The sequence below is a fragment of the Telmatherina bonti genome (assembly GCF_933228915.1).
Source record: "Telmatherina bonti genome assembly, chromosome: 9".
NCBI classification, from domain to species: Eukaryota; Metazoa; Chordata; class Actinopteri; order Atheriniformes; family Telmatherinidae; genus Telmatherina; species Telmatherina bonti.
The window spans coordinates 18387646-18400379 of NC_136627.1; the positions used below are offsets into that span (position 1 = coordinate 18387646).

General features: G+C 40.6%; 1 protein-coding gene across 1 annotated transcript in view; it reads right to left on the bottom strand.

The window, feature by feature from the left end:
- Positions 1 to 11664, bottom strand: part of dner (delta/notch-like EGF repeat containing) — a gene marked incomplete at both ends in the record, with an annotated part of 48919 nt that extends 37255 nt beyond the window's left edge. The window contains one exon of the mRNA XM_079246588.1: positions 11326 to 11664. Coding sequence (XP_079102714.1) covers positions 11326 to 11664 — 339 coding nt within the window. The remainder of the gene's footprint in view (positions 1 to 11325) is intronic.
- Between the last annotated feature and the right edge of the window lie 1070 nt (positions 11665 to 12734).

Sequence of the window (12734 nt, forward strand, 5' to 3'; positions counted from 1 at the left end):
TAGGATGACAGTCTAGAGACGATGAACGTGTTCCAAATAGAGAAAACAATGTTTATTAATTATGTAAAAAGAGTATTATATTGTTTCCAAAGCTCATTCTCAGAGTTGTGTCAATTTGTCTCCTTTATTTGGACCTCGCTAAATACAGCCTCAAACCTATGGATTAGCACACCAGTGATTTAATCCTTGGTGCAGGAATTGATCTAATGGCTTGGAAATCAGTGAGAAGAACTTTTTTTTGCTTGTTTGTTTAAATGATAAGCAGACAGCATGTGTGTGGTATTCATTCAAAACTTAACTACAACCTAAACTTTCCTCAAGGTATTTTTGTTTCTGGACTAACTGTAAGAGATGAGAGTGTGAAGCAGATTTAGTGAAATGTGTTACAAAGATTGGCCAGCAGCTGAAGAGAAGAAGCAAGAGGCTTTGGATATTGTGGCTGGGCTTGTTGAGCTGCATCAGAGAGACTGAACAAAAGCCTTGAAAAGTAAGAAGGTCATGATGATTGACAAGAAAAAATAATAAACTAAAGGGAAATGGATGGAAATTACAGCACGACTGATCATCTCCCAGCAACATTTACCAGAAATCCTTCATTCACATCTTCCAAGGTGCAGATAATTAAGCAATAAGGAAAATGGTGCATGCACCAAAAATTCCTGCAGTACTCTGATGCCAAGGTGCCGAGGCAGGTTTGTGCTTATATGTCTACTCTCTTGAACTGCTGAGCTTGCTTAAAATTATGTGATAAAATGTTTATCTGTTTATCTATGCATTTCTATTTATCATCTATTTATTTCCTTTCAATAAAGTCCCAACAATAGAATGTTTCAGAATGTTTTCTACTGTTAAAGTTACAGCGGAGGATTATGCAGCCATGGCTGAGGGACACTCTGCATGCTTTCTAACTGTATCTGTGTTTTTACTGATGGCATTGCTCTGGATTTCTAAAGGATAGATGTCATCCTTTAGATGAAGAAATAAAACCTTGTGACTGGCCACTTTGTGTTATGTTTTACCGTCTATCCTATAATAAAGTGAAATTCAGGTATCAGATTGATGTTTGATTTATATTGTCCTATGAATTAATTTGATATAATGTCACACATTTACACATCTGCAAAGCATCTTCTTGGCTGTTGCTGTGGCAACAGCATCCTTTGGCCTGGATAATGTGATTGAATTCTTAGTATTTATGTGTTCCTCTGTGATAAAGTAGCTGATCTGCAGTGTTTCTCTGTGTTTGCACCTGCTTATTCTGCTAACTCCACCTCTTTTATGTAGAACACACTGATTCAAGATGGAAAACTCTGAGTTACATTACTAAGTTGATAATTAGCCTCATAGTACCAATTATCAGGATTGCCGATGTCTGGGTGAGTCAAACCAGGCAATAGAGAGTTATTCCAGGTATGTTAACATCACTTCACAGCACAGGAGGCTCCCTCGCTGTAAATGCTATGAGGGATTCACACAAATTCTAATTTTCTGATTCATTCAACTTCTTAAGTAGCTGCTAAATGATCTGCTGAAAAACGTAGGCCTGAACACTTGGTATTTTTCTGTGTTGGAAATTAGCCTGTCCCTCATTCTGGAACAATGCATCTTTCCCTCGTGACGCCAATGTTTTTCTGTGCATGGGCCCCGACAAATAAAAATGAACAAACATGCAACCCATCCTGATATCTCTGAAAAACTTCATGACAACAGCCAAATATGTGAAATATATCCTTTTTGAGATTCGGTGGTAGTTTGTGCTTTAACTCTTTCTTGCTTAGGGCGTAAAAAACAAGCATTAAAAGCAGCCGGAGGCATTCAAACTCAAACTTTACTCAGATGTCATTCTCTCCTCCTCCTCATGCATCACTAACTTTAGATCGCAACTTGTGAAAGTTTCAAATATTAAGTTTCTTGTTGCAGACATATATCAAACAGAGGTTAATCTCATAGAAGCGTATAAGCCCTGCTGATAAACAGCACCTGACTACTAATCAATGAGGTCTGATGTGATCAGAGTGGAGCAGCTGGAGGTGGATGAGTCAGTTGGAGACAGAGCTCCAGGCAGGATTGATTCCTCCCTGCAGAGAGCTCGATTCCCCGCTCCGCCATTCAAACTCAAGATAAACACATGCTGCTCACTGGCTACCCTACACTGAATTCACACACTGAACATATGGGTTTATGAGTAAAAGGGTCCAAGGTGAACACAGACCTCTCCCGAGGCTGCAGTTTTAGTCTAAAACAAAATCATAGTGCTTGATAACATGCTAAATTCATGTATTTAAAGAAATTTTAAAAAGGCCAAATATTTAGTTTTACTTTAACATTTCAAGTAAAATAATATGCTGATCATCAAGCTCTCCTTTTACAAGAATTATAAGCTCCTTTTTGTAGATTTTAAATGAAAAAATCTCTCAAAGGGAGAACCAAATCTTCCCCAGTGCCTTTCCTATCAACTTGAAGACAGGCCCAGCTGTTAATGCGGGCTAATCTCTGTGTCCGACGCCAGAGGCTGGCGACTGCATCTCTCTATGTCTGTGGGATTTCTTCGGATAAGGCTGGCATTTACTGTCTTACTGCTGAGAGAAGATGTCCGTGATGCCCACAGTGCACACATTTGTATACACGAGGCACAGTGCGATGGCTCGTTTCCCAACTTGCCTGATTAAATAACATCTTGTGACATAAACTTAACTGCCAAGTTATGAGTATCTGAGAAGTAGACAGCAGGACTCGGTTCTGCATCCATTAGTAAGTCATTGTTTTCAGGAGGAAAGTGGGCAACGGAGCGGAGGATGACTTGCACAGCAGCTCAGTTGCCAGGCTCTCCTCCAACACATTTGTACAGATCAGAGCTTGAGTCGTGACGAGGAGTTACACTGCAAGCTCAAATCAGTAACCCGAAATCAGAAAGATGAACAGTTTTGAATAAAAGTGTTGCATTTGTTTTTTTTATGTTTTCTTGGATCAGGCACTTGATGTAATAAAAGAGGTATGCAGGAGGAGAAAAGTTGTCAGATACTCCTCAGTAACCTCATCATTCATTCTCTCTCACGCTCTGTTCATCTCAGTCACTTGCTTTTGGGAAATGATGCTATTTTTCTTTTGTTTTGCCCTAACCTACTCAAAAGTGAGTGACATATCCATCAAGCTGTCACAGCACTCAGCTGCCAGGAGCAGTCAGTTTAGTGTTATGTTTTTTGTTTTGTTTTTTTTTTTATGAGGCATAAACCAGACAGCCACACTGATCTCCTGACACTGTTTCTGTCTTTGTTGGTTCTATCTACCCCGTGCGATGAACATAAACTAAAGCACAAACACACATAATAAATGCACAAGTGAGTATTCTCATGGAGGATAATGAGATTAGTAAGTGCATCTAAAATGACACACACACAAAAAATAAATTCAAACTTGAGTGTGTGTGTGTGTGGGGGGGGGGGGGGGGGGGATGCTCTGCACTTTTTTACATTACACAGTGGATGGTGACACAACTTGCTGCTATGTTAAAAATAAGAACAGAAATGGAGCAACAACAAAAAAAGAGGCAACGACTTGTTTTTAACCAAGTTTCACTGCAAACGGAGAGAAGATCTCTGCTCACGATGAACGTCAGGGATATAAAGAAAAGTGGCAGCAGATATGAGCAGTCAGAAAGTGGTTGAAAAATGCTAAAGAGCTGCTTTTGATTAATTTTTTTCTTTAAAAGAAGCAAATGAAGCATGACTGCAGTCAGTCAGCTAAATTTAATCATTGTGAAATTATTGCTGGTGGAGCAGTTTGTACGTTTTACACGCTGCTCTGTGACCATCCATCTTTTTTAATTATTATTCTCAATACCTTTAACTATAAAACATATAATCCACAATACAATTCTAGATTTAGGGCTGCATTGTAAAGGTGAAGTAACATCATTTATGTTGAACATAAAATCTTTATTTTAACTGGTAAAAAAGCAGCAGAGGTTCCCTCATACACAGAGAAAGCACAAAATAAATGAATGTAATGGAGATGCCTGTATTCATTTCCAAATATTCTGAAGGCTCTACGAGGGGAAATTTGGTTGTATGACATAAAACTTGTGAAACACTGAGCGAAAACTCATACTGTAATTGTTACAGGAACATTTCCCAGACCGCAGCAGTTCAGTCTGGACATATACTGTGGGGACACATCTCCTAAAGCTTTTGTTGTCTTACCACTATTCAGTTAAGTCTACCTCTTTATCTCTGATATCGTTCATATAGTTACTGTTCGGCTGCGTACAACCTGATAGAGAGGAAAGACAGAGAAAGCAAAGAGGGGGAATGAAAATTCAGACACATCAAGTGTCTTTGTGAATGTTGGATCATTAAAACTTTCATTTAAATCTATCTTATTTTAAAGTTTTCTTCTTTTTAACCACACATGTGAATCTCACTAAATGAAAAGTTAGAGGATCTCCAAAGTCCAAAGAATTCCCTCTGAATCACCATGAAGATATGTACGAATATTTCCCTCTAATCATCCATTAGTTGCTGAAGCCTTGTGGTGTGGATAGAGCAGATGAGGGAGGTCAACCACGAGGCCCGAGGCTAAAACCACCGCTAGACGATCCAACCCGGCCTGCAGGAGGAATTTGGTCAATTCAGAAGACACTGACTGGTACTGTTTAACACAAGTAAATGCAGTTTCTAAATGTGTTCATGTGAGGTTGCATTTTTTTATGTGTAAATTTCAAACACTTACAGGACAGAGGAATAATTGATATAAGAATTAAATGTTTCTTACTTTATAGATCTGACTTTATATTTAATCATGAAATGAGTCAGTTAAGTGATCAGGATTGTTACACAGAAGTGGAAATGTGTAGCTATGGACATTTCAAATCACGTCCAGTTCTTATTGTGAATTATTTTTAAAAAAAAAAAAAAAATTCAAATATTTTTCAGTTCCAGATGTCTCGAAATAAATAATTTGTTTTTTTTAATATTGTTATTAATAAGATGTAATAAAGATATTTTTCTATCATATTTCAGTTTGTTTATTGCATCTTGTCTAAAAGGACACATCACTTATAAAGTACTTGTACTTTACTTTTGTTATCTACAAGTTCATTCATTCATCATCCTAACCGCTTAGTCTGAGGAAGTGTTGCAGGGAAGCTGGAGCAGTCTTTGGGTAAAAGGCAGGGACGGCTGTGTGGCCCTCCATCGCAGGGACACACAGAAAACCACTCACACCCACACCATGGGCAATTTAAAGTAACCAATTAACCTTACATGCATGTCTTTGGATGTTGGGAGGAAGCCGGAGTACCTGGAGAGAACCCACGCATACACCAGGAGAACATGCAAACCTACAAGCTCTACCTACAAGTTATTATTTTACCGGCCCGGCCTTGTACACCCCTATCTTAGCTAGTGTAGAACTGTGGACTGGTATCAGACCTCTCTAAACCATCACACCTCTGCCATACACCCCTCTCACAGATCAAAAGACCAGCTGATGTGTGATATGGAAATGGACGACATGTTTAGCCAATAGCACTTCTGTTCAAAGGCGGGAAGGTCCATCTCTGAACATCTACGGGGACATAAATATGAGGAGTGGTGAGAGCTCAGTGATAATAGCTCAAAGAAAGCCCAAAAGGTGAGGGGCAGCTGCTAAATCAAAGCTATCGGTGGGATTATGAACAGCACTCATGGAAACCATCTGCATCAGTGTTATGGCTGTTTACTGTCTATTCAATGAGCTGGAAATTAGTTTAGTCATTTCCATTTAGAGATTGTAACCTTATTCCAAAAACCAGCGTGGTCTAATAAATGACATTAATATCTTGTCCAATGTGGACAAGTGTTTTGAGCCATCAGTACTACAACAATGACTTCAGTTGCCGTTCTGTCAGAGTTTTGAAGTGCAACAACATGAGGAAGACTAAGACAAGCAGCTCAAAAGAAAATGACTGAAAATAATAATAATAAAAACAATAAAATGTGAGATTAAACTCTGCTAGGTGAGTGCCTGGAATAAATTGTGTTGATATTTCTAGACAAGAATCTCATTTATGTTTTTTTTTACATGCCATCAGAGTCTGTTTTAATATGATCACATCTTATAGATACTTAATGTGATGCATAATAATATGTGATGAATAATGCATAATTATGCATATAATATTCCACATTATGTCCTCGTGCAGCTTTTTCCTGGTTTTGTAACCACTTAGAAAAGACTACGGCAAAAACAACTGATAGCCAGTCACAGTTCGATATAGACCACTGTAAAAGCCAGAGAACAACGGGATACACAGGTCTATTAATAGACATTTACTGTATGCGCCAATGCATTTTTAAAATAGAATTTTATTGCTGTTGGCTTTTAACTTTTCTCTGACTAACAAGCCGAGATATCAAAGAGACCAAAGGCTGGTGATGAGCTCTGAGCTCGGCTTAATTGGATGTAGCTCACTCTGTATCTGTAGCAGCAGAGCGGATTGTCCTGGGAGACGAGAGCTGACCGTCATACACACACGCACACACACACAAACACACAGACACATTCACACTTTCTCACAATTATGACAAGCTTAAGGATTTAGCTATGTTTATTTTCTCTGAGTCCTGTCAGGCAGTGGGTTTTTGTTTTGTGCAGCTTGTGCTCCAGTGGAAAATAAAGTCATCTTTCTGTCCTTTGCATCAGTGTTTTGTTGTTTTCTTTCCAGAGTGGATCTCTGGTGGAAAATCTCTCATCACATCCACATCTTCACATCTTATCAACTTGAGTCTGAATTTGGTGAAGGTTTTAAAATGATGCAAAATGTGAACTCATTAAACTTGTTTCAGTGCAAATGAAGTTCTTTTTTTTTATTTTAAAGTGATTCTAATTATTTGATACCTAAGTGATGTGGTAGATCTTATTTCAACATGTTGACACATGATAGGGAGAAGTGTATTACTTTAGCAAGGTACCATTTCCAACTATTTCTGGAAAGCACAGATACAGTGAGTACCATGTCTAGAGTATTTGGAAAACTGAATATTTGGATTAGCTTTGAATACAGGATTTGATACCAAACAGACAAATTGTACATTCCTCGCAAACCATCACAATGCTACATGGTGATGGACATATCAAGCACCTTAACCTGATGAATGTACATGTGACATGAAAGGGTCACTCTGTGTACCAGACATGTAAAGTGGCAACATATTTCCCTAACAACCCAGTTAGCATACATGCAGGGTGTACATCATCTCTAGCTTGGTGATAAATGGAAAATGGCCCAGCCTCAGGGGAATCCTGTAAAATTTAACTCCATATATTTTGTATATTTCTAAAGAAAACACACTTTGTCACGCCGTTGTGGAAAGTTAAATTAAAGAATTAAATTCTCAAGTCTGTGTGAGCTTCAGCCTGATTGACTAAAGTCTGCAATCAGAGGTGTCAAACTGTCAAAGGTCTTTAACAGAAGAGCATCTCTTAAACAATAGGAAGAAAATCATAATTTACCACAAAAAATCTATGAACCCAACATAACATGAGTCAAATATATAGTTAAAAGTTTAACAACAAAAATCTGCTCACTCTGTTTGCAGTCAGAAAAATAATTAGAAAAAAAAACAGCTTCAACCATTTTCCTAAATTCGCAACCGTGAAAGTCCAGTTTGTTTGGTTTTTTTTTTATTAAACTGAAATCAAAAATGTATTTATAGTTTTCTGTTTAATTTATTTGTACTTATTGCTTAATTGTTTTGTTGTAATTTGATGTAATTGTTCTGGTATTTTGTGCAGCACATTGTTCGACCCAGGTGGTTTGAAATGTGTTAAATAAATTGGACTCGCCTGTATATTCGCTGTTAGTTTTGCTTTAGACTTTGAGCAAACAGGTGAGAGCAAAAAAAGGGAGTATAATAGCTTTGCTAAGCGCTTTTGCTTTTGATGATTCCACAGCGGGAGACACTAAACCCTGATGGATTTGGCGACATGTTATTGCATCTTTGGTGAGTGCACGAGTGTAGAGCTTATGGCACCATGTTGCAGCACAAACCCACAGCAAACTAATATCAGACATGGATTTTATCCAGCAGAACCACACAAGATAAAACAAGCACATGTCTGTAAGTTAAAATATCAGGTTTACAAAGCAGGATGTTATCTTAATTTAATCTTGATTTTAAAAAAAAAAACTGTTTTGGGAACAGAAGGTCTATAAAAGTTTAAAGTTTTCCTCAGGCAGGTTTCAAGCAGTTTCAATAAATAGGAAACAATGAAATTAATTGTGAGCTGTAGAGAAGCTGGTGGACAGATTTTGCTGGCTTCAGACAGAGCCAGGCAAGCAGTTTGCCCATTTTTCACTTTTTTTTTTTTTTTTTTTTTAGGGGTAAGTTTGAGCCACCATCTGCTGACTGTAGCTCTTAGCAACGGAGAAAATTGTTCCCAAAATCTCAAACCGCTCCTTATATTTGTTGTTGCACAACACCACAAAGAGTGGAAAAGCAAAGAGCATCCAAAAACCTCAGCATCACATTATGAAACACCTAAACAGAGCAACTAAGAAGTGGGAAAAGCGCCAGAAAATAAGAGGAGGTGAGGGAGGTGGCTTCTCAGCTGAGATCTAACAGGATCATGACAAGGATCCAAAAGTTTCCAGCTCATCTCAGCGCTGACACACTCACACAGACTCATTAAGCAGACCAACCTCTTTCAGAAACAGCCAAATTACTCACCCTACCTTAACTACCCCCAGTCTCACACCCTCTCCGCAGAACAGCAATATAAAATTCCCAGAGTTTCACTCAGTCTGCAAATTCTGTTATGATCTACCTCTTTCATGTTACTGATTAGCTTGGCAAACCTAACAAGAACCCACTGAACTTGCTTCATGACTAATGGCTGTTTTGTGCTGCCATAGTCCTGCTGTGTAAAAAATAAAGCGACCAAATCCATCAGGGCGCACAACAGGGCCTTCAATAATGAATAATAGAAAGCCAGAGAAGCTAATAGCTCACAGAAAGGCCAGTGGCCGTGAATTCCAACAGGACAGCTTGCAGGCTGCCGTCCAGCAAAGGTGCAGAGTTATTAAAACCCAGTGAGTTTAACAAGTAGAGTGGTTTTGCTTTTCCCCCCGTGTTGCCCACTGCTGTGGTTTGCATTTGGCTGCTTTGATTCCTGCAGTATAAAACGCAGCCTGGGAGGTACACCGCAAAGCAAGGTTAGCAAAAATTATTCAAGAATACCCGAAAAAAATCAACAAGCTTGACAAGGTTTGAACCAGTTTTTATAGTTTATGGTTTCATTTTAATTCATGTTTTGTGAAAGAATCCTCTAGACACGAAGGTGGTGGTGAGCCAGCTCCAACATTGAGACTAAACTCTCAAAAGTAAAGAAATATGTCAATGTTCTGTCACCTTTTGCCAGCTTTTTTCTTGCCCCTTTTACTCCTCTCCTCTACCTCTCCCCTCATATATCTCCTAACCCTTTCCTCCTCGTCTCCTCTTGGACAATCTGGATTGTGACGTCCGGAGAGGACAGAAGATGCAAACCAGCTTCATGCTTAGAAATTCAGGTCATTTATCAAACCTCAGCTGACTGCTGCTCCAGTTTCCATGGAGAAGATGCAACCAGCAAGAAGGGTTTGAGGCAAAAATCAATGAGTCCGATCGGTCCCTGTTTGGGGCTTTGTGCTAAATCTGGATGTCAAATTACACATGAGAGGGATAAAGCTGGGGAGTTTTATTTTAAGTCTCTACAGGGCTGTGGGCACCAAGCACAAGCAACGACGGCTGGTTTGCAGAGAGTGAAAACATTCTCACAGAGTGCACATGAAGTCTAACATCACATGCTGGGAGATAGCTCTGTCCTCTGCTGTTTGTGGGAGACCAGCAAAGCAGGCTGCAGAGCTAACAAACTGCAGCTGCTTTCTATTCTGAGAGATGAAACCAGGACAGCCAAGGAGACAGTGATTAGGCCGTGTAAGAAACGCTCCACTAAACTGCTTCCCATCCTGCCTGCACACAAGCAGCTTCCTGCATCAGAAACACCGGCGTGCGTGCACAAAGTGAGGAAGCAAGCATGCATATGTAAACACAAAGTGGGAGGGGAGATATGGCTGCCACCTGTTGGAGATTATGCTCAAATTCACCCAGTCACCTTGGCATTTTCCTCCGTGATGCTGCAGCAGCCTCATTTATCCTCCGTGCTGCAGGCAGATGCGCTCATTCACCCCAGTATGACTCAGAGGCCCGGTGCTTCTGACGCTCGGCCACACTTCATTTACTTTAAGCCTCAAAATGAAGCTCACGCAATCAGGAGCAGTAAAGTAGGTTTATGAGCAGATCAATAAAGTGCTAAATTAGAATAAAAGAGGGCAGCATTTGAACGATCACTGTCCTTGAAACTAGTAAAAGAACATCTGGAAGTAAAACTCTACTTTAACTCCTGTCAGCCATCAGACATTATATGAGATGTAAGGCGGGATTGGCATGATGGATATATAAATATCTGCAATATGTATGCATTTCTCAGCTGCTTTAATGGAACTTCAGGGATTTATACCGTTATTGTAGCAATTTTAAAGATATGGGTAGTATCCATAGCTGAATTACACAGCTGAGCAAAGATGACTAGGAGTGAAAACTAATAAAAGAGCAGAATTTTATATCGTGGCTTGTTCCCAGATGTCCAGCTGTGCTTAACGAATGCAGTTTAGTGACCACCTGCACCCCCTGCTGTTAATAAAATCACAAACACATTGAAAGAACTGTGCAGATTAATGATTACATCAAATAGATTTGCCTTTGCCACAGCTTTCAGTTTGTTCCTGCGGGTGTAAATGCAAAATTTTGGGGGGTTAAACAAGTTTATCTGAATCATATATCCAAATATAAGCCATGGTTTCACACATATATACTCAAGCAAGCATCCAGGTCTCATTCTGCATCTCTGTGCTGCTGCTCTTTCTCTTTGTTGCCACGGCAACGCAGTACTCCACTCCATGTCTCTGGCAGCACATGCTCCCATTAAAAAGCCATTTGAAGATGGTGGAACGTTTATTTTAATCTGCCGAATGACACACATTAAAAAAAACACACACACATGTAGCGCAGGTTTGTCTGCAGCATCGCTCAGGATGGAGCCCGGAACATTTACATCACAGGAGCTTTTTAAATTTCACACATGAAGATAAGAGACACTGTGCAGGAAGCAGCTGTCTTTACCAGATGAACACTTCCCGTCCTCCACTTCAGTAAGTGTGTGAGAGACTCAGACAAAGTCAAGTGGTGGGATCACGCACACGATCAGCTGTGTCATAAGGAGGACGGGACCAAAAGTCAGGGTTCCTACCTCACAGTTGCGTCCAGTGAAGCCTTGGCTGCATGTGCATGTGTACTCCCAGGTGTCCTCTGGCCTCCCAGTTGAGGGGAGGACTAAGCAGAGTCCCCCGTTGAGGCAGGGTCGGCCTTCGCAGGGATCCGGACGAGGTGTGGCCTGAGTTGGGGTAGGCTCAGCTGGGGACGGGGTGTCCGGGGCCAGCTGGAAGGGAGAGGGGACAGCCTCGGTACTGCTCCCCAAGAGCAGCAGGAGGAGGAGGAGGAGGAAAAGCAGGGGAGACCTGAGCCTCAGCTCAACCTGCGTGTGGCGGCGGGAGGGAACCGCCGGCACAGTGGACACACTCATCCACATCCTGATCCTCTGAGGGATTCTTCTGCTCTCTTCTTTTTATCTTTTCTGTGTATACCCCTCTTTCTCAGAGCTGCTATTGCTGTTGGCTGGACTTAACAGCAACTGGAAGGTGTTTGAGAGAAAGAGAGAGAGAGAGAGGAGGAGGAAGAGGAGGAGGCAGTCTGTACGGATGTTGAGCCTCAGCTGTGCGCAGGCAGAATGACTGGCTGATGGAGTGGAAGCTGAGAGAGAAAAGGTAGGGATGCAGGAGGAGAAGGGGAGGGGTATTGGCTCGTCTGTCTCCGAGTCACAATGACGATGATTGCTGACGACACACACACACACACACACCCTCCCTACCATCATCTTCATGCATACTTCTTTCTTTTGGCTTTTGCACACACACTCACTGTGCAGCGTATCTGAAGGAGAGATTTGTACTCTCCTGATTTAGTTCATCATTTTTAACCTCTTCTTAAAGCTGAGTCTGTATGAAGAGAGGGAGGAGGTGGAAAAACAGAAGGACAATGGTGCTGGTGCCATAAGATTAGCTGCTTTCCAGAGATAAGGGGGATGGTAATTGGGGGGTTATAACAAGGGGGATGATGCACTCTGAATGTAAAAAAAAAAAAAAAAGCTAAATCACGCTGACTCAGACTGGCTTGAGGACTGAAGGAGGTTCATAAGTGTGCGCTGCTGATGGAAAGTTTTCAGACATATTTTTAGACTTTTTTCTTTTTTGTTCCTACAGCATAAACGCGCCACAAGGTGACCTGTGGCAGAGACACTGAGGCTCAATCTGACTGGACTGGAACCATTTCAGGGTTGCACACTGATTCGCACCATGTCTACTGATTTTCCCTAAAGTGTTCTTGCTTTCTTTGTTTTACACTCAAGAATATTTTGTTTCATTTTAATTCTCCATGATTGTCTGCCATCGCGTGACCTCTCTGAAAAAACGTTTTGAGATTCTGTCCTTCTTTCTAACCTCCTTCGTCTCTCAGACCCTCATGATGATGCTGCCATCGCCATGTTTGAGTATAGAAATTATACAAACGAGGTGAAGTTGTTATTCCATTAAATGTAGCCAA